Source organism: Sinocyclocheilus grahami, unplaced genomic scaffold, assembly GCF_001515645.1.
Source record: "Sinocyclocheilus grahami isolate Dianchi unplaced genomic scaffold, SAMN03320097.WGS_v1.1 scaffold232.1, whole genome shotgun sequence".
Lineage (NCBI taxonomy): Eukaryota > Metazoa > Chordata > Actinopteri > Cypriniformes > Cyprinidae > Sinocyclocheilus > Sinocyclocheilus grahami.
This window is the reverse complement of record NW_015505411.1, coordinates 620,349-643,294: the sequence shown is the minus strand read 5'-3', so window position 1 is coordinate 643,294 and position 22,946 is coordinate 620,349. Positions and strand designations below refer to the sequence as shown.

Here is a 22,946-nt window from a genome sequence, read left to right as displayed (position 1 = left end):
CTCTTACATTTTTTTGAAGCACAAGTAGGTGTGAGGAAACTGGGCTTATCAGTTATGATGGAATTTGGGGATATATTCATGTATTTTCTGTTAATTTGACAGGTTGCAAAATGAAAAACTACTAAGGGCTGAATGATTTAGGGAAACAAATCTTATTTTTTCTGCAAATTTTCTCATTAAAAAAATTGTGATTTCAATTTTTTAAGAGCGCCACGTTTGTTATGCTTGTGCGCAGGGTAACATGATTTAAACCCATAAACAATGAAATATTATATTTTTAACAAAAATAAAATATATATTTTTTTAAGTTGTTTATGCAGGAGGGAAAAGTTATTACCAAATGTTAGATTTACTGAGCATTATATTTATGCGGGTTTGTGTATGTACCTGAGAAGATAGGAAGGGTGAGTTCAGGGTAGGTCCGTGCCAGTTCTTCACTGAGCTGGTAGTAGGACACTGAGTACAGGTGAGGGAGGGGAGAGGCTGGAGTCAAGACCCCGTCAGTACGCTGGATCTCCAGTTTATGGGCGTAACGGAACAGTTTGGGCTCCAGCATCTAATATATAAACACATGCACAAACATTACGATTTGGTACAAATTACTGTGCTCATCACACTTAATTTCAATTTAAACTCTTACATTTTTTTGAAGCACAAGTAGGTGTGAGGAAACTGGGCTTATCAGTTATGATGGAATTTGGGGATATATTCATGACAACCAAATTAAATATTTTCTGTTAATTTGACAGGTTGCAAAATGAAAACCTACTAAGGGCTGAATGATTTAGGGAAACAAATCTTATTTTTTCTGCAAATTTTCTCATTAAAAAAATTGCGATTTCAATTTTTTAAGAGCGCCACGTTTGTTATGCTTGTGCGCAGGGTAACATGATTTAAACCCATAAACAATGAAATATTATATTTTTAACACAAATAAAATATATATTTTTTTAAGTAAAAAAAAAAGACTCTTCATTTCATTTATCTCAGGCTACATTCACACAGTTGTTTTATGGAACCCATTCAATATGACTCTATACAACAATAATAATAATAATGTTGGTTCGCCTGGCCAGAGGAGAACTGCTTGGGTTCTCCCAAGGTTTTTTCTCCATTCTGCCACCGATGGAGTTTGGGTTCCTTCCTTGCCATTGTCGCTTTTTGGCTTGCTTAGTTGGGGAGACTTAATATTTGGCAATATTATCAACATGACTGCACAGACACTATTGGAAGAGAACTGAACTGAGCTGGATGATGACATCACTGAATCAACGATGAACTGACTTTAACTGAAAACTGACTGTTTACTATTGTCCTCTTTTTAGAGCTGCTTTGCAGCAGAATTGATTTGTGTTGGCAAAGCTGCTTTGGCACAATCGGTATTGCATAAAGTGCTATAAAAAAAAATAAAGGTGACTTAATAATAATTATAAAATTATACAAATGAGGTCAATATACTACTTTAGTAGTAATACTGTCTTACTGTAAACATACATTATGATATATTTATGGAGGTTATCATATGGCAAAATAATCCCAATATGATTTTATTTACCCAATTGTCCACTCTTGGTGTCCTTTGACAGAAAAAGCTTAAGAATCTCTACTGACCTGCAGTAGCTGCATGGCGACCTCATAGATGTCTCTGGAAGAGTCTGCAGCTTTAAACAGGATGAGATTCAGCAGAACCACAGTGTCAAACTGGTAATCCCTGCAAGAGACAACAAACACACAGTATTAATTTTACCTGAATTATTGACACAAATTCAATCACATTTACCACAAGAACGTTGTAGTACGTACCTGTTGTGAAAGACATTGGCGATGGCTCTGAAACAGCCTGCAGCGACTCTGCGTGAGCCAGTGTAGCAGCGATCCACCGCCCAGAACATCAGATTGCTCTGGTCTGGATTCAGCTCCAATAACAACATCACTGCCTCACAACCCAACCGATGCACCTGAGCACAAACATGCATGCATGTGACAGTTCATAACAGTTGATTAGCTGGTAATGCTAACGTGCGCAAATGAGTAAAGTGTATTTACCTTGCGGTCTTGAGAGTCTAGAATATTGTCCAGCCACTTATATAGATACCCATCAGAGGATAGGCCAACGTTATCAGCTACCGGACCACAACACAGCACCGCAGACATGGCCTGAGCAGACACGCATCATATACCACATTCACTCTATGATAGTGATAGTGAAATCTGTGGCGACTGCAAATGCAAATGTGTGTTTTGTGAGATGGTACCTTCAGTGCACAGTACTGGTGTCTGTTGATCTGCATGTTGCGGTCACTGTATCGGTCCAGTGGTGTGAACATGATGCTGAAGGGTCCAGCCCAATGACTGAAGAGCATGAACAAACTATGTCTCAGTGACTGCTGAGGGAATATACTCCTCCTCTGATGTACTGCAGAAAAACAATCATGAGATCAGTTGGAAGTTAAATAACAGATTAGTGAATTTACGGATTAGTGAACCAATGGCTATTAAAGTGCCCCTATTATGCCATTTTGAATATTGCCTTTCATGCAGCATGTGACGTAGCTGTATGTGAATGTAAATTATCTGCAAAGCACGATAAATAAAGTTATTGTCTCCCAAAAGAAAGAATTGACTCTGAACAGCCTAAACGAGTCGTCAGTAATTCGAATTCCACTTCCGTGATGGCTACACGTCACGGGGTAACATATTTGCATAATTCCTGCCATGTCGAGAAGACGCTGTGTCCTATGCTGTGAATTTGTTTTATTTTCACTTCCGGAAAATGAGGCTGCAAAGAAACAGTGGTGAAAATTAATTTTTCCCACTGTACCACAACAGTACAACCCCAATCTTTTTTGTGTTCCTGCCATTTTACTGATGACTGCTTCTCTAATCTCGAGGAGTTCAACGCGAGATTCACAAAATGCTTGCTCTTGAAAGATGGCTCAGTACCCAGTTTATTTGGACCAGCTGGCTCCACTGAATCACAACCTGTAAGTATGAGAAATAATAGATGTTTATATTTTCTATCGAGCGTTCAAAATATGGAACTATGGTATCGTTTCTGACACGCGCTGTACGCGGTAGACCAATCACAACAGACTGGGCCATCTGACCAATCAGAGCAGAAGTAGGCTCACAGAAAGGAGGGTTTTAGAGAGACTGAATCTCAGAGGTACTTCGAATGAATCATTTGAGAATCATTGGAAAATGAGGTGATATTAAATGCATATTAAATGCATAAACGAAAGTGTTTTTTGACCTTGCATGCATGTAAACATTGTAGGAGACTCCCAAAATAATATTAGGAACCCTAAAAATGGCATAATAGGGGCACTTTAACACAATATTAGTTTCTGTGAAAAGGCCCTGTGGGTGTGTACCTGGTACATTCTGTATGATGTTGGCCACTAGGGCACTGAAGTGTGAGCGGATGTCTCTCAGTGTGTCTGAATCTTTGTCGTTCTCAGCCTCCAGAAGCTGTCGGGTGAGATCCACATATTCCAGCAGAGTGCTGTTCAGAGAGTGAGACTCCCCGTCCAAACCACCACTTGCACTGCACGGACAATACATAAACATGTTACTGTTTAGGATACCTAAGTTGCTAGCTATGAAATTAGCCTTGGCAACAGGAGAATTTTTTTTTTCTTTTTCAAATTCACTCATTTTCGTAATAGAATACTGTTAAACATAATACAACATCTGAAATGCAATGGAAGTGTTCATGACTTTCAGAAGAAAAAAAACATGCATCACATCTTCTGTGATGCATGTTGGACATAAAATTTAAATCAAATAAACTAGTCAGAGTGTGGAAATACTTGTCTTATGCTCACCAAGGCTACATTAATTTGACCAAAATAAATGTCATTTGTTAAATATTTTCACAGTTTAAAATAAATGTTTTATATTTTAAATTGTAATTTATTCCTGTGATGGAAAGCTGAATTTTCAGCAGCCATTACTCCAGTCTTCAGTGTCACATGATCCTTCAGAAATCACTCTAATATGCTGATTTGGTGCTCAAAATTTCTTATTACTATCAATGTTGAAAACACTTTGCTTTATTTATTTTTGTAAACTGTGATACATTTTTACTGACCCCCAAACTTTTGAACAGTAGTGTACATGTTGTGAGTGTGTGAGACTTACATCTGACTGATGACTCCAGAATCGGCCAGTAGCTCAAAAATCCGGACCAGCTGGACTCTGAGAATGTCACGACGCCGGCGTCGCTTCATGTTCTGCAGAAACAAAAAAACACAAGGATCAATAATTTGTTTAGATCTGCATCTGTATTATGAATAGATAGACAAAAAGCTTGCATTTAAATGATCTAGTGGAACATTTATCCATGAGTCCTCACAGGCATGGATTCCTTGACAGGGTCAAGTGTCAAACTGTGGTCAACTCACCTCTGGCCTTCTCTCAAGTGCCTCTTTAATGATGGGGTTTAATTCCTCCAACAGCTCTCTGTAAGACACACCACTGGGTTAAAATGCAATTACACACAATATAATAACATATATATATATTGGACCTGCAGAAACCCTGCAAAAAATAAATAATTGTAAAAAAAATTCCCCAATTTTGTAATTCCGCATAGAAACTTTATTTCTTATATTCACATTTTAATAAATCGAGATGCAGTACATTCATCCCTGTGTTTTTGATAATCAGTTCAAAAGAACAGCATTAAAACATAATATATAAAAGTCTTTACTGGCACTTTTGATCAATATAATGCATCCTTGCTGAAAGAAAGTATTAATTAAAAAAAATAATTTACTGACCCCAAACTTTTAAACAGTAGTGTATATATTATGTTGTTGTGTTATATGTTATATTATATTACATCATATCATAACAGTGGTTCTTAATGCTGGTCCTGGGGACCCCCCTCTGCACATTTTGCATGTCTGCCTTATTTAGCACACCTGATTTGAGTATGTCAGATAAGGGAGACATTCAAAAGATGCAAAGCAGGGGGTCCCCAGGACCAGGATTAAGAACCACTGTATTATATACTATAAAAACTTTAAGTTGTGTGTGTGCACCTGTGAATCATGGCTGCGGTTGTTGCTCTGTACCGCCTGTCTCCACTGTATGATGAGCTGCAGCAGCATCTTGACAGCGTTGTCCAGTAGTGTGGGGTGAACGTCAGTCACCTCCCTTACAATGAAATACACAAAACCAGACAACACATCCTCTCTCCAGTCTGGGAAGTCCACCATCAGAGCCTGCAGAGTGGTGAACGCCAGACCACGCAGCTCCTCATCCATATGGATGGTCAGTCTGGACGGGTGGGAGAAAGAAAGAGTCATTGTTTACAGAATGCAACAAATAAATGCTATGCATCATCATCTTCATAACAGCATCATGCGTCACCAGAACCACAGAGAGGTCAAGCGGGTAACAGTGACATACGAGTTCTGACAACATGTCATTACGACTTCACAGGAAGTCTGACTCAGATTGTGGTTGCTGTACAGGAAGTCATGAATACATGGAAATTAACAAGTAAAATTAGTCTATGGGTACTTTTCAGAATAAGTGTGATTTTTCTGTTTGACTCACACCCCTAAAGTAAACACTTTGTATGAGAAGACCTTTGAGTTACTGTGTGTTGAAAATTCTCATTCCAAATTGTTGTGTTACAGGCAATTAGCTTTATATAACAAACTATAAAGACCAAACATTTTGGAAATATGCAAACATGAAAAAGTGAACCCGGACAACTCACAATGCACTGTAGCAATCATGCACTGTAGCAGGACATTATGTAATAACTAAAATGTGATAACTGGCCTGTTGACATTTAAACTGAAATTTTTAAAAAACAATCAATACTGAATCAATTTGACAGCTTCTGAATCAGAATCAAACCATGACATTTGAATCCACTGAAGTGAATGGTCAGTAGGAATAAATATAATTGTTCTCCAACAACAGAACTAGTGAATTGGAGAATGGCTGGAGTTTTCTTGTGGTGATGAATGAGGGTTGACATGAGGGTCACAGGTCATTACTTTGCCAGTAGCTCGATGAGATCTTGTCTGCTCATGCCATCTGGTATTAGTCTGGGAATAGCAGCTACACATGTCCGGAACAGATCAATCTTCGGTTTACGCTCCCCACTACAGCAGAACACAAACATATATTAAACATGATGAAAGCCAAATAAACAACAACAACAACACCACCACCACTTTCATACCATTTTAAAAGTTCAAAAGTCTTATATCATATTTATGAAAATAAAATCTCAAGAAACTCACGTGATCATGTCCTCTGGCTCTTTGTTGGACATCTGAACGTTGGTCATGCTCATGGATCGTCCCACCTCTTTATCCAGATGCCTGAGGATGTTGTCTAGGGCCTTCCTAACCTGAGGGTAATACAGAGACATGCCTACACAGACAGACAAACACACACAGAAAGAGAACAGCTTAGCTCACACACAAAATCTAGTACAAGAAAGGAAAGATGTTACAAAAGACTACATACAGAGGCATTTCCTCGATCTCTAAACAATGAGGCCAGATAAATACACCACTATCTGAACAAATGGACATCTAATGTGTTTCACTGGAAAAGCAAAACAAACTATTAAAAATATGAAGTCAAATTTAAGTATATGAGGAAATTCTGACTAAGGTCCACACAGATAAAAAAAAGGAATGGACCACAATTACAATCCCAAAGTAATTTTCTTACTTAAAAACACAAAAAAGGACTTGGCAGAAAGTCACAACTTTATTTATGTTGAAAGCTCAATGAGGACAGCACATGCTCCAGGAATCACAATTACGTGAAAAATCACCGAATCACCATAATCGAATATGACCAAATGCTTTAGGGTCGGGAAAGGCTGAACTCAGGAATATGTTCTTTTTGGAGAGCTGTGTAGGAACTGTAAGGGTCCATACCGATGACCTTGGCTTCCTCGTCTGTGAGGGTGGTGTTGAGGAAGATCTTTTTGACCCGCAGCGTGTTGCCTGAGGGTAAGATGACGCCTGTAGTGGGCATGGGCGGCTCGCCGTCCTTCTGTTGTAAGCTGTCGGCTATTACCAGGAAGGCCCGCAGACCAATATTCATCCTCTGACAGAGAGACAGATAAGGGAGAGATAATTCGTTTCTATGTTTATCTTTTTATCCATCCAGAGATGCCATCAAATTTTTTAATGTCTGGTACATTATGTGAATGTCTTCACACACCTCTGGATTAATGGTGAAAGTCTTGTGGGACTTGCCCACACACAGCAGGTCATAGATGATCTCTTTCATGGCAAAGTCCAGCCGTTCCTTTAGAGAGGGGAAAAAAATGTGCCACAAACCAAAGAAAACCAATGCGATAAATTAAAACCACTCTCCCAAATGTTCATGTTGTTAATTTGAACTTTATTATAAAATAATAAGAGAGTAGATGGTAAAGTGGATAGCTATCTTTGGGATTGGGACAAAATGAAAAAAAAAAAGAAGTTTTTATTTAATGTTAATAAAGGTAATGTTTTTACCTGAGCAATAAACTGAATGATCTTAACAAAGATGTTGAGGGGTGTGTCCCTGGGCACCACGCTGCGAGAGCCCTTTGGGAAAAGTGCTGTTACAATACTGAGGAGACGACTGTGAGGGAAGAGAGATAATGTGAGATGTTATATACATATGAACAAGAATGGTCTACAAGAATCTGACAATTTGCATATATTTGTATGTATCTTTGAGAGGTTTACCTTCTCAAATAACGGTATGTTTGTGGTTAGGGTTAGTATCGAGTGAATGTATTCCTAGTGTATGCAACTGGTATAAACTCAAGAGATTTTTGTAAATCTGTATGATTGTGTGTCCCACCTCTGTGTGGTTGTGTTGCTCTCACACTTGATCCTGATGATATAAACCCAGAGCAGACGGTAAAGAGACTCCAGTGCAACACGAGACATTTTGGGATCTTTGTTCTAAAAAGAAAGAAACAAAAAATGCTCAGACAACAAGTACTCATGACATGAGCCCTAGAAAAAAAGCATTTATTTCCATAAAGTACATTTTTGTAATTTTGGAACTGTAATTTTTATAGGGTGTAATGGACTTAATAACATCAAGCAACTCTGGTGATGTATTTACTGCTGATTTATAGTTATTTATGTGAGACCAGTGGGGCCAGTGAAAGGGCAAGTGGCAGTGAAAAATCTTAAATTAAAAAAATCCTTATTGTGGATTTTTACAAACACATTGCTTTAAAGTGGCTTTACAGAAATCAGGGTCTTAAAAACCCCCAAGTGAGTCGAAATGACCTCCAAAAACAAAAATTCATGAATTAACCCAGCCTAGAAAATATGCCAGATTCATTCATAAAGAGCTGCTGCTTCATCTGTATTATGATGGGTGATGATCAATAGCTCAATAGCAATAGGAATATGATGCACTGGACTCCATTTACAAGCCAATAAGAGCTGTAATTTCTGCTTTAACTGCATTGATGCACAGAGATATCTCATAAATCAGCTGCTCAGCAGAAGCAATCGATGATGAAAGAGGGATTCATAAAAACTCTGCTAATGAATCCGTGATTAACACATCATGGCTCATCCAAATCGAATCACTGACTAAGCAGTTGTCTCCTCACTGTTTCTGCTACTCTGTCTCTCTCTCCCACACACAGCTAATCAGACTGCAGTAAAGAGCATTAAGCAGGGTGTAATGATCAACACTCACCATAGGGGGCGATATGATTGCATGGTTTGCAGTGAACATCAACTACATACAGTACATTTACATTTACATTTAGTCATTTAGCAGACGCTTTTATCCAAAGCGACTTACAATTGGGGGATACATAAAGCGATTCTTCTTAAGAGAGGCAAACAGACACAAGAAGTGGTTGTAATACCAAGTTCTTAGACATTGTTCAAATAAGTACAAGCTAGAAAGAGAATGAGAAGTGCTCTCAGTAAGTATGAGAGCACTAGTACAGTGAGGACTCCTTAGTGTCTTCCATCAACAAGGATGCCATTTCTTTATTGAATTATCAGCAATATGTTTTTCCACTCTGGCCTAATGAGTCTGCAGGTACATTTCAAATAGTTGTAAATTCAAAACAAACCACTATAAACGCAATAAACTTGCAAACTTCTACAGAGAAAGACTGTGATCTGCAGCATCATGGACATTCAAACTGATTGTCATAATATAAATCCATAATTTCCATAATTTTCCAGAAGTGCACAGCTGTCAAACTTTGCTGCAAATTTGCTTGCAATATTAAAATTTTGGCCAAGAGTTGAACCTGGTCCCCTTGCAGGATAAAATTAAATCACTAGGCTAGATAGTCAATCACTTTAATAATTAGCACAAAATTTTACGAAATACTACTAATAATAATAATTAATTCTATATTTTCACTTACATATTTTTGGAAATGTATAGTAATACAAAATACTTTTTTAGCACGCCAGTTGTGGCCTGAATTAATGCCGCCTCAGATAATACATTCCTGACGCCCTAAATGGTGACTAGTCTACATCTTTATCAATGACTCCTTGAACTGGGTGGTTTTCCTGTGTGAATTCTTGAGGACAGCAGGAAAGTAATAAAGCTATTTAGCATTGTTTCCTCTATGGACAGGCAAAAGAGTCAGGAGTCTCAAAAAGCCCATGTGGAACACAGGTCAATCACATGACCTCTGAGCTCCCTTGTGGTTAACCATGGTAACTCACCTGCAGGGTCTCAATCTGCTTACGGATGCTGTTGTTTGACGGCATCTGGAGCCAATAAACGTGCAGGGGAAACAAAAAAAGATGACAAAGGACAGAGGGTGATGGTGATGGGGAAGACATGCAGGTTAGAAAAAGAACAAGAGACAAACTTAAGAACAAAAAGCTTTGTGCTACAGCAACATGCAAAACAAAGAGCAGGGTGCATGGGATTTAATACTTCAGTGTCAGATTCCCTACAGAATCAACACAAGTATTTCAACATTTATCTATACCTCCTTAAGGAATGAAAATGTCCCATTAGACAAAAGCTTCTAAGAAGCTCATTTTAAATTGAATTCATATATAGGTGATGTGCTGATGAAGATGAAGAGTTTCTGATGGGTGAGAAGACAAATAGCAGGATCGAAATAAAATGAAATAAAAACAAAAATGGGAGGCAGGATTAGTGCATGCAAATGGGTGATTACAAGCAAGAGTGATTGTGAAGAATATAGTCAGATTAGACGCTACATATTACAAGGATTCAAATAAAATATGACGTCCACTCTGACTAAAGTCTGTTGGCCAGGGAAGACCAACTACAGCAGGGTTAGAACAGACAGGGGAGCAGACAGACAAGCAGAATTGTAAAGGGGATCCATGGATCAATTAGGAGAGAAATTATCCACCACTGAGACTACAAATCCCATAAACCTGGGCTCAATTGGCTAACAGACCACTGAGGAAAACTTCACTTCTGATCCTGAATCGTTCACATGCCTTTTTGAGAAATGTAAGAAGCAGCCTAAAGTGGATTTGGAGTAAGATCCACACTACAGTCCAATTCTGATCCAGTCCTGATCTAGGTTAACGAAAAGTGAGTAAAGGATTTAATCGGTACTGCAGGGAGTTACATAGAGTTTGATTACTCATTCATAAAATCACCACCACCAAATCAAAGCATCTCGGATCAATCCTGAAGATTCATATGATAAAGTTGCATAGATTGGAGGAAAACTCAATCATTGTGGAAGGGAAGTTAGGAAACTAAAAAATGATCACATCCTTGTAGCTGAACCAGCGACAATGAAAAAGAACGTGGACAAGCACAAACACACACGGTTTTGAGATATGATTGAGAAAGACTGGATGACATGGGTATAATTAACTGAACAACATAAGCAAGAAGCATTTTTCAGAAGTTGTCTAACACACCACACCTTTCTCCAAAATTATGTAAGTGAACCAACCCACAAACAGAATGAATTTTTATATTGAATCACCAAACCTGCCTCCAGGCTTCAGAATCTATATGTATCAACAGCACATTTTATTTTGTTTGGTTTTTGCAGTGCCCAAACCACATTTGATAGAAATGTAGGATTTGTAGCTACTTTTTACAGCTACTTGTAAGCTGCATTTTCTATGGTGCAATCTCTGTGAAACTGTCAGCTCTAGCGGGGTTTCCCCCCCCCAAAGAATATCACCAATCTGAATTAAACACTCTGTATTCATTCCACTGTTAGAAAATGTTACCTTTAAGTGGGAAAGGCAGTTCTGAAGGAAGATGTGCCAGTTATTGAGGAAGAACTGCTTTTGACTAACACACAGCAGACATGTGACCAAGGGATACAATGCCTGGGGAGAGAGACAGACACAGAAAACTCTGAAAATATATCAAACAAGAAAAAATTAACATGCTGATTCACAAATTGGACATCACAACTTCTCTCATGCACCTGACATGGAGAGCTAGGACAGATTTACAGTGAATAACAACTATTTCTCACTCAATACTACTGACAGAGCAGACAATAAAAGATTTGAAATACAAACGCAAAACTCTTATGGCCCACTTTCATGATAGTTTTATGGTACTTTTTAAAGCTTCAATGCTTTGCAACTGCACGGAAAAGGGCCACAGATAGAATCAGCTAAACTTTTTGTGTTCGACAAAAAAATGTCAGCCTTCTGGGTGGCAGAATGATCTAGGCTACAGAGATTGTGGGAAAGTATGTATCAAAGCAGAAAAGGACTGTACCAGTGAGTGCTTCTTTCTTGAGCTGAGGTCAAAGGTTGTCTGGTAGAGCATCTCTACGAAGTTCTTCAGGCAGGGCACATTCACTTCATTCTTCACCGCCTTCCAAAAGCACACAAGCACAAACATATGAATCCTCATGCTGAGGCTGAGCTACACCCGCTCGGAGCACAACAGCACACAAATCACTCAAGCTATTCATCTTGTCAATGCCAAATGAAATACATTTCAATTGTGTTTCTGTAGCAACTCATTCCACAACCTCCACCTCAAACCACTTGACAAGACATGTACCATCATGAACTCTGCACAAGAGTCACTGAGCCTCTGTCAAATGATCTGAATACAAACACACTGTTTCAAAGAGCCAATCTGTATTTGAATCGGTGTGTGATTGGTTAAAGACAAGGTGCAGTTTTTTTGAAAGTCACAACTCTTGCTCTATCGTCGCTCTGATTCAACTCCATCAGACACACAACCAGCTCAATTTTAGGGTTTAAACACAGCATGAACTTCTCGAAGTACTAATTATGCTTTAAAATCAGTGACATTATACTGTGACATTAAAAATCAGTTATGGTGCAAATGGAAAAACAAAGGGACTGGAGAGTGTTTACAGATCGCACATATTCTGATTTGAATTAATGGAAAGTTGTGTAATGTTCTGTGTTGCCATATTGTGAAATTACACTCATTTAAATCAGAGTTGATGGAGCAATGTGGCAATTTAGTCAGAATGCATTACATTTCTGCAGTATGCATGTGAAATTTGGCTCATAGGAATGATGTTATATAATTTAAAGGGGTCCTATTATGCTTTTAGTTAATCTGTAATGTTGCTGTTTGAGCATAAAAAAGATCTGCAAAGTTACAAAGCTCAAAGTCCAATTCAAAAGGAGATATTTTATTTAACAGAAATCACTTTTCAAAAACTACAACGAACGACTCATTTGGACTAAAATGGATATTTTCCGGGATTTGTGATATCACAAATATCGACGAATAGGACGAGACCTGGTTGAGCAGCACTAGAGAAGGCAACGAGTGTTATCACTATGTCAGAGACACGCTAGCTTTCCCAAGGTAGACAAACTTAGAGTGGTTACAATCATCCGGGTTTAAATTGTGCTCAAATTGATTTGATTTTGACACAATATTTACACTGAAGCTCGCAGGCAGCTATGGTAAAGGCATGACATTTCCCGACCAGGCACCGAGTGCTGCAAATCACAACACACACTGGCCCAGCTAACCAATCACAGCACATTTCGTATTTCAGAAGGCGGGCCTTCATTTGATACAGGAACTATTTGAGCCGTTCATGCCAGGCTGGGGAGAGAGGTGTTATAATAACGTAAAATATGTGAAAAATAATGTGTTTTTCGAACAACCTAGTATGAGAGCCTGTTCTAGTACACCCCAAAAACAAAAACAAGACTTTGTAAAAGAGCATAATAGGACCCCTTTAAACAAATGGAGAGCTCTGCGGTACTTACAGCAGCTACAGGGATGAGGATCTCAACAAACAGGCCAGCCAGTGCATGTTTGATATCTTTGTCCTTCACCTCCAGGAAATACTGAGCACATTCCTGCTTCACCAACAGACGCACAAAACAAAACATTTAATTAATGCAAATCTGCACAATAAACATTTGAGAGAAACTCATAAATGTAGTTCTAGTAACTGAAAAGGATGCACCACTATTAAGTCCTTTTGTAAGGAGTACACACTCCCACATGGTAGTTGGAGAAATATGAGGTCTACAATAAAATACAGCATCGCTTTGCAGCTATTGGCTCAGTAAAAATCTCTGGATTACAGTGCTTGTTAAGTGAAGCACATATTGAGTGCAGGACGTCACTGCCTATAACTGGCTAATGTAAAGGAATTGCTCCACACAGTCCTGTTGGCAAAGGTAGGGCTAACACATTGAGACTGTTACTCAAGAGATTTTATGAGGCATGACTACAGAGAGCTCGCAAATAAAACAAAAGAAGTACTGTCTGAACGACAATAGAGTAGACGAGACTCAAAATGTATTGACAGTGATAATGTGGCACTTTCCACCCAAACGGAACAAAATAGGGCCTGAAATGTTGAAAACAATATTTACAGTATTTCTTTATTATAATTTAAATTTGTAATTTAAAAAAGGTGGATAACTTTGCTTAACTCAGAATAAGCAAACACAATTTTAAACAAATCATTCAGTTTTTTGTTTATTTTGCATGCAATTCACAATTTGTGCAATTTGTACAAATCTGTTAGCAAAAATTGGGACACGTCTTTGGGACACTGGGAAATGTTATGTTTTTGGTCATCAAAAAGTTAGTATATATATAAAAAATATATTTTTCTTTCTACAAATAACTAAATATCTATTCAAGAGATTATGTGAAATTTACGTCGCTGTTGTGGGATATTAATTGTTTAATTGTTGAGAAGGTCAAGCCCTCTTTTATGCTAGATAACAGTCGATTTAACAAATGTAATAGATTTTAGAAAATAAATATATTTATACTCCGTTCATGAGATGTACCATGTAACACTAAAACATCTTTAGTGTCCAAACTGAAAGGGTTAGTTCACCCAAAATTGAAATGGTCATCAATTACTCACCCTCATGTTGTTATGAACCCATATGACTTTCATTCATCTTCAAAACACAAATGAAAATATTTTTTATAAAATATATGGGAAATTTCTGACCCTTCATTGAAAGTCTTGAGCTATTGTTGACCATATTTGAGATGCTGTATGTATGTGCGTTGATCAGTATTTATATGCAAATAAAAGCCTGAATTAAATCTGTTCATCATAAATTTAGCATGTCTCATCAGAAGACGTGGATTAAACCGCCCAATTCATATGGATATCTTTTACAATGTCTTCATGAACTTTTTAACGTGTCAAAAAATGTAATGTAAAATCTATGAAGATGAGTGAGTCTTACAGGTTTGGAACAGCATGCAGGTGTGTGAATGATGACAGAAACCTTTGAAGACAACCTTTACATGTACAGTACATGTCTGTGTTTGCATGCGTCTCGACCTGCATGAACTGGAAAGAAGCCTCAAAGTTGGTCATCAAAAAGTTAGTATATATATAAAAAATATATTTTTCTTTCTACAAATAACTAAATATCTATTCAAGAGATTATGTGAAATTTACGTCGCTGTTGTGGGATATTAATTGTTTAATTGTTGAGAAGGTCAAGCCCTCTTTTATGCTAGATAACAGTCGATTTAACAAATGTAATAGATTTTAGAAAATAAATATATTTATACTCCGTTCATGAGATGTACCATGTAACACTAAAACATCTTTAGTGTCCAAACTGAAAGGGTTAGTTCACCCAAAATTGAAATGGTCATCAATTACTCACCCTCATGTTGTTATGAACCCATATGACTTTCATTCATCTTCAAAACACAAATGAAAATATTTTTTATAAAATATATGGGAAATTTCTGACCCTTCATTGAAAGTCTTGAGCTATTGTTGACCATATTTGAGATGCTGTATGTATGTGCGTTGATCAGTATTTATATGCAAATAAAAGCCTGAATTAAATCTGTTCATCATAAATTTAGCATGTCTCATCAGAAGACGTGGATTAAACCGCCCAATTCATATGGATATCTTTTACAATGTCTTCATGAACTTTTTAACGTGTCAAAAAATGTAATGTAAAATCTATGAAGATGAGTGAGTCTTACAGGTTTGGAACAGCATGCAGGTGTGTGAATGATGACAGAAACCTTTGAAGACAACCTTTACATGTACAGTACATGTCTGTGTTTGCATGCGTCTCGACCTGCATGAACTGGAAAGAAGCCTCAAAGTCCTCAACGGGGTACATTTTGACTCTGAAGAACTTCATGCCCATGATGAGGCTGATGATGCTCTGCACCACATGAGGACTTTGCTCCTTCAGCCTCAGTTCCTTCAGCTCTGTGATGAACTTCTTACGCACTGCCTGGAACCTGCACACAAACACATAATTAAAGAGAAATTAATTAAAATTTTGGAATTCGGTGTCTAGTCTATTCGCACAATAGCTGATGAAAATTCAGTGTCAAGTTTCTATCAAGTGCTCAACAAATGTGTGTAGGAGCCTTCAACCAAAACTTAACATCACATAACAGGGTGAAAAAACTGGCTTGTTACTGTCTGTGGGCCATATTTAAAATTTTTTTTGTAAAAAGTTCAAGAGTTTCCCTTAAGTAAAAACAAAACCCAAAAGCAAAAGCTTGTTACAGCAATGGAAACCATCTGATCCAAACAAGCAAGGACCACAGTCAGCGCATCATGCCTTTATCATATTATGTAAAACGGCCTTTTCAAACACTGTCCTCGGGACAAAGTGGCTCTGCACAGGAAATCATGAACTGGAGGGGAGGTTGAGCACTGTGGTAAATCAATTTCAGGCCCTGACTATTACAGCACAGGGCTAAATTACATTATAGCTTGGACAGTTTCATGTAGCTGTGAGAGAGTCTTGGCGTGTGGAGAGCAGAGAATTACAGTAACATTAAAAGCGTCCGAAGACTGTACAAATCATCTGTATTTAGCTCTAGGCAAGTTAGTTTGACAGAATGAGAGGGGTTTGGGGGCTTTGTTAACTCTGATGGGAGATCTGAATGATGTGCTAGCATCAACTTCATCCTTCATCCTTTCTTTGTTAAATTTCTAACTGAATTTTTTTAATGTGCAACAGACCACAAAAGGTACACTGTAAGCTCCTTGTGGTTTTGGGATGGATTTGAACTCACTTGGATTGGGCGAGAACGCCGATGACCTCAGCGTAGAGGTCAGCGATGATGTGCACATTACCAGTGTTGGGGCCTGAGTACCTGTCAAACACACCATGACAATCAGTAAGACAAGCCATTCTACACAGAATCAAGAAAATATTGGTTTGTATTCCATTAATTACAAAATTACATTTAAGCTGTTAAGTTTGGGGTCAGTAACATTTTACTTTATTCAGCAAGAATGAATTGAATTGAATGCATAAAATCGAATGCATAAAATAAATGCTGTTCCATTGAACTTTCTAGTCATTAAAGAATTCTGAAAAAAGTAACCTAGTTTCCACAAAAATGGCACAACAGTTTTGTGATAATTATAAATGTTTCTCGAGTAGCAAATCATCATATTAGAGTGATTTCTGAAGGATCATGTGCCACTGAAGCCTGGAGTAATGGCTGCTGAAAATGTAGCTTTATGAACACAGGAATACATTATATTTCAAAATATTAAAACAGAAAACAGTTATTTCAAATTGTAATAATATTTCAAAATAGTTTTACTGTATTTTTGATTAAATAAATGCAGCCTTGGTGACCTACCCCAAACTTTTGAACAACAGTGTATATACATAGAAAATTATGTAATGTACATGATGCAATTTAATTCTAGGTAGTTTCAGAAATCACACACTTGTGTGTCTCACATTAGGTTTGCATTTGTCCAGGGTACATCTGTAGAATTTGCATAGAAAAGTGTGTGTTTGCGTATGCAGACTCACCCCTCTTTGTGTTTAAAGTGCTTGAATGCCAGGTTAAGGACATCTTGTACTAAGGCGTCTGGCACGGGATGAAGGGGAATCTACGAAAAACATTTCATCAACATCAACCCTGATGTAAGGGTCACTGTTTTACTTCAGGATCCTTGATATACTGTTAGCAAGTCTATGCATGTTAATGCCACAACACACCTATCTCTGACTTCTGAGACACCACACCTAAGCAATGAAACACACAAACCTCACCTGTTTCAAAACTTCCACTGAAACTAAACAAAAAATGAAGTCTATGGCTAAGTCCCTTCGCTCCAGTAGGAAGTCTTTATCTCGGTGCTGTTCATCTCTAAAGAAAGAGATCAAAAGTACAGGATTCACAAGTTAGAATAAAAGCACGTTTTATTAACTCCAAATAAAACGTCACAAGAAAGAGGCACATCATATGCATCTGTTGAAGCTCTTGCTAAAGAAAAGCAGAGACAGCAGAGAAAAAGAGAAACATACAATGATGTGTACTATGTGCAAGATGTATATTTGCCTACCCTTTGGACTTGGTGCTGGAGCGAGGTCTGTACTCGTACGACTCGTCTTCTGTCCCGCTCTGTCTTCTGTACCAGTCAAACAACGTCCGCAACAGTGAAGGCAAACAGTGTTCTGCTATGGAGCTCATAGAGCTTATTAACTGTAACACACAAACACAATAATACAGCTCAATGACACACTCTTCATGTGGGTTAAACAAAACATGAAATAAAATATTTACTAAATGTGACCCTGAACCACAAAATCAGTCTTAAGTCGCTGGGGTATATTTTTAGCAATAGCCAAAAAAACATTGTATGGGTCAAAATTATCGATTTTTCTTTTATGCCAAAAATCATTAGGATATTAAGTAAAGATCATGTTCCATGAAGATATTTCCTACCGTAAATATATCAAAACTTAATTTTTGATTAGTAATATGCATTGCTAAGGACTTCATTTGGACAACTTTAAAGGCGATTTTCTTAGCATTTAGATTTTTTTGCACACTCAGATTCCAGATTTTCAAATAGTTTTATCTCGGCCAAATATTGTCAAACCATACATCAATGGAAAGCTTATTTATTCAGCTTTCATGTGATGTATAAACCTCAATTTAAAAAAATTAACCCTTATGACTGGCTTTGTGGTCCAGGGTCACAAATATTAATTAATTTATCTATTAAAGGCATAAAATGCATGTTATTGATCTTTTAACGAATGAATCATCCATGCAATATGTTAATTTTTTTAAATCTTGTCATATTTAATTGAAATGTTATTTAGATCTGAATCTGTTTAACTTGGATACAGAATGATAATAAATAAAAACAAATAAACTGAAATACTAAATGGCGGTGGGGTTGCTGTGCATGATTCATCAGCGCATGTTATTTCAAAGAGGAAAAAAAAAACTTCCATTAAAATGTACAAACGTTCTAAATGTTATTTAGATCTGAATCTGTTTAACTTGGATACAGAATGATAATAAATAAAACAAATAAACTGAAATACTAAATGGCGGTGGGGTTGCTGTGCATGATTCATCAGCGCATGTTATTTCAAAGAGGAAAAAAAAAACTTCCATTAAAATGTACAAACGTTCTCCACCTCTGAAATATCGGTTATTTGCAGCACAGACTCTAATTTTGAAAGCCATTTTATTTTGTCTGTAAAACCTAATGAGTAAAAAACATTGTCAAGTTGATTGAAGAGAAAGATCTAAAGAGAGAACAATATACAAATGGATGAAAATGGAAAGACAAGGTAAGGGACGCGAGAGAGATGGCAGCAATTTTGAGTGCAGTCAGGTATTGATCTGTCCTGTTGTGAGGGCAGGATGGGTGTAGGATGATACTTCCAGTGGTTACTCAACCTTTCACTGCAGTAACCCAGCACCAATCATCTCTCTCTCTCACACACACACACACACTGAGCTATGGCAGTAGAGTAGATGTGTATGTATGCTGATGAGTGAGTGAGGGATAGTATAGTTCACTGTGGTGTGATTCAGCAGAGCTGATCTCTTTGCGGTCACAACACGTCACGACTGAACATGCAGTTCCTGAGATTCGGCACAGGCAAATCCAAAAGCCAAATCAGTGTGTGCGTGCCAGCATTGTGAAAAAATAAATAAATAAATAAAAATAAAAGACTAATGCGCAGAGTGAGAGTGTGCTTGTTAATAAAGTGAGATGTTCAGAAGTACACTGGGATCCAAAAGTCTGGAGACCATTAATGCAAATTCTTCTATTTTACATTTTCTAATTGAATAAATTTTTCATTCCATCTTATATCATAACAATTTGAGTGAAACAGTTGAATGAAAAAATTCCATGATGAATTTCATAATGTTGTAATATTTAGTTTGCTTTAAATTTCTTTCTTTATTTTGCACTCGAGCTGCATAAATTCCTCACATCTGTAACAAACATTTACATTTATTAATTTAGCAGCAGTGTTGTTATCATTAACTAAAACTATAAAAAATGGGTTTCCATTAATTGAAATAAAGCTAAATAAACTATAAACATTATATGAAATTCTTATACTCAAACATAATTGACGTGACATGTGGCCAAGTATGGTGACCCATACTCAGATTTAGTGCTCTGCATTTATCCCATCCAAAGTGCACACACACAGCAGTGAATACACACACCGTGAACACACACCCGGAGCAGTGGGCAGCCATTTTTTGCTGCGGCGCCCGGGGAGCAGTTGGGGGTTCGGTGCCTTGCTCAAGGGCACCTCAGTCGTGGTATTGAAGGTGGAAGAGAGCGCTGTACATTCACTCCCCCCACCTACAATCCCTGCCGGTACGAGACTCGAACCCGCAACCTTGGGTTAGGAGTCCGACTCTCTAATCATTAGGCCACGACTTCCCCCAACAACTTAATCTTAATGTTGTCTTGGCAACTAACTGAAAATAAGTTGGACTATAATTACTACAGCTAAAACAAAAATTAAATAAAGCTAAATAGAAATAAAAAAAACCTAATAAAAAAATTATAAGCTTACATAAAATTACTAAAATTTAAAAAGGAAAACTGAATACTATAATAGTATATAAATACTAAAACAACACTGTTTAGCAGATGTGAAAGAACTTACTAATGAGGAACATCCCAAGCAAATCAAACCTGATCAAACCTGATCATCACATTCTCCAGCATGATCTGAGTCTATCCCAAAGAGCAGAGTGAGCTTCAATGGAAAAAAGAACATCTGACCCTCTGTACAAAGAGTCACATGCTCACAAATTAACATTAGTGATTTAAAATCTGAAATACATTATTCAATTTAAGTCATAATGTTTCTTTGTTTAAAAAAAGCTTCAAAGTCCCAGAACTTTGGGGAAAAAAAGTTTAGTTTATTTCAAAACTGATTCCCAGACTTTTAGACCCTACTGTATATGAGGCCTGCATCAGGTGAGTGTGGGATAGGATGATGTATGTGGTTAAGGAGAGTTATGTAACTGCTCTTCCGGCCCTCATGGCACTTGTCAGACACACTCCAACACCCTGAACTGATATATTCACACACACACACACACACACACACATACACTCGCAGCAGCATGTGCTGATCTACTGCTGCGGATGACACAGCGATTCTGCTCCTGGCAATGTCCAGTGCGCACACACACACACACACACACCAAAACTCTGTTCACTAAAAAGCATAGAGACACACAGACACAAATTGCTGTGATTTTCTGCATACAGAGCACATTCTCACTGGCTCATTCTTTCTCACACACAAGCCTAATGGCACTGACTGGATCCATTGCAGGATGATGTCTCATTTGCTTCGCGTTTTGCTAAACAAAGCATTTTGCTGCAGCTCTGCTGTGAAAAGTTCTGCGCTACTCAGAAATGAGTGATGGAGAGTGAGAGAAAGAGAGAAGAGGACCGAAAAGCAGGATGGGAAAGAGATATACTACACGCATTTATAATTATTAAATTATGAAATAAGACACACATATACTAACCTGATCAAATTGTGCATCTTCTCCTCTTTGCAGTGAGCGGGAAAGGGGCTTCTCCTGAAAGAACAAGGATACATAGTGTAAATTAATAAATGATAGATGGATCATCAAAAACTGTTTAACAGGTAAAAGTACTGATATTGAAATTAAGATACTTATTTTCATATTTCATATTTAAAGATGAACTTAAAGCAAACAGTTTTGTGGAAACATACTTTTTTCAGTATTCTTTAATGAATAGTGATTTCAAAAGAACAGCATTTGTTTAAAAACGGAAATCGTTTGTAACCTCATAAATGTCATTGCTGTCACTTTTAATCAATTTAATTCATCCTTGCTAAATAAAATGAATTTATTATATAAAAAAAAAAAATCTTACTGAACCCAAACTTTTGAACGGTAGTGTAGTGGCATTCATAAAATATTATATTTCATTATAGATCATACAAGTTTGACAGTGACTTTCAATGCATTCTTTCATTTATAAATAGACATCATAAATGTAAATGTATCCAGTACATTTACACACAATTGAACACTATTCAATATATACTCAGTTATAAATTATAAATAAAATTAATCTGAATAAAAAGCAGATCAGCATAACAGACGATTTGAGAAATAGTTATACAACTGTGAATGACTTTGGATTAATAATGTGAATTAATACCCTAATGTGAGTCATTTAAGTGAAGAATTACCCTGAATCTTGAGAAAAATTGAGAAACTGAATCTCTCTTCAGTCCATTTTTACTGAGTAATGTTGTAGTTAATGCAGACTGTAAAATGACTCAAGGACTCCTGGTTAATGGCATGAAGACAATTTGAATGCTCTGATATCTGGTTTACACTTGAACAAACTAGGGCTGCACGATATATCGAAATTATCGAAAATGTACATATCGCAATATGCATATCGCAAGGGTGTGCGATATCTGAATCATTTTAATAATAGGCTACTTAAATCAAAAAGTTGCAAAAGGTCAAAGTTTTAGTTCGACGCATATAGCAGAGAATTGCTTGACGTTAAAAAGAGTTAAGTGCAGTAAGTTGCAGAAAACAACTCTTTGCCGTCTCGTCTTGCTGTCTGACTCACACCTGAAGCGCACACAAGCCGCATCTCGCACAGCGTATCTTCAGTTCTGCCGCACACGTGCAAAGCGTGCGCACACACAGAGAGATGCGTTTCAGACCGAGTTGATTCGTCTTTCGCATCTCCTCATGTTTGAACAGACACATACACACAGAATTATGTCAATAGTACCCGTCTCGACGATCATTCTCGTAAATGCAGTCGGTTATGTTTTAAATGAATGTAAACAGCTGAGAAAGAAATCGGATGTGTATCATTATACTGGATCCGTACAGTCAGATTTAAAAGGACAGCAGCCTATAAACACGTGCTGCTGAATGTCACTAATGTTAATCAAACAACAAAACAGCTATAACAAAGATTAATCTAAATTAAATTTATACAGTGAACACTATGTAGTGTTATTTTACCCTTATTTATAAAATGTCTGTATCTGAATACTACTGTTTATAATATCTATGCTTGTAAATTGTGTATTTCTTTCTTTTGTCTTTTTTTTTTTAACTGACTATTCACTTGCCTTTAATCATGTTTGAACTTTCTCAGACTATAGTTTTTGCTGTGGTATATGAAGAAGTACTTAAAGTGTATG

General features: G+C 37.2%; 1 protein-coding gene across 1 annotated transcript in view; it reads right to left on the bottom strand.

The window, feature by feature from the left end:
* Nucleotides 1–22,946, bottom strand: part of LOC107597466 (protein furry homolog-like) — a 96,496-nt gene that overhangs the window by 35,073 nt on the left and 38,477 nt on the right. Inside the window, exons 3-27 of the mRNA XM_016288538.1 lie at nucleotides 21,265–21,318; nucleotides 17,792–17,931; nucleotides 17,499–17,595; nucleotides 17,256–17,335; nucleotides 16,498–16,578; nucleotides 15,540–15,708; nucleotides 13,218–13,310; nucleotides 11,725–11,823; nucleotides 11,220–11,321; nucleotides 9,705–9,749; nucleotides 7,843–7,946; nucleotides 7,509–7,617; nucleotides 7,210–7,296; nucleotides 6,921–7,092; nucleotides 6,270–6,402; nucleotides 6,021–6,128; nucleotides 5,047–5,286; nucleotides 4,407–4,479; nucleotides 4,144–4,235; nucleotides 3,375–3,547; nucleotides 2,256–2,416; nucleotides 2,047–2,157; nucleotides 1,804–1,958; nucleotides 1,612–1,711; nucleotides 388–556 (exon numbers count right to left, since the gene is read on the bottom strand). Of these exons, the coding sequence (XP_016144024.1) occupies nucleotides 388–556; nucleotides 1,612–1,711; nucleotides 1,804–1,958; nucleotides 2,047–2,157; nucleotides 2,256–2,416; nucleotides 3,375–3,547; nucleotides 4,144–4,235; nucleotides 4,407–4,479; nucleotides 5,047–5,286; nucleotides 6,021–6,128; nucleotides 6,270–6,402; nucleotides 6,921–7,092; nucleotides 7,210–7,296; nucleotides 7,509–7,617; nucleotides 7,843–7,946; nucleotides 9,705–9,749; nucleotides 11,220–11,321; nucleotides 11,725–11,823; nucleotides 13,218–13,310; nucleotides 15,540–15,708; nucleotides 16,498–16,578; nucleotides 17,256–17,335; nucleotides 17,499–17,595; nucleotides 17,792–17,931; nucleotides 21,265–21,318 (2,947 nt within the window). The remainder of the gene's footprint in view (nucleotides 1–387; nucleotides 557–1,611; nucleotides 1,712–1,803; nucleotides 1,959–2,046; nucleotides 2,158–2,255; nucleotides 2,417–3,374; nucleotides 3,548–4,143; nucleotides 4,236–4,406; nucleotides 4,480–5,046; nucleotides 5,287–6,020; nucleotides 6,129–6,269; nucleotides 6,403–6,920; nucleotides 7,093–7,209; nucleotides 7,297–7,508; nucleotides 7,618–7,842; nucleotides 7,947–9,704; nucleotides 9,750–11,219; nucleotides 11,322–11,724; nucleotides 11,824–13,217; nucleotides 13,311–15,539; nucleotides 15,709–16,497; nucleotides 16,579–17,255; nucleotides 17,336–17,498; nucleotides 17,596–17,791; nucleotides 17,932–21,264; nucleotides 21,319–22,946) is intronic.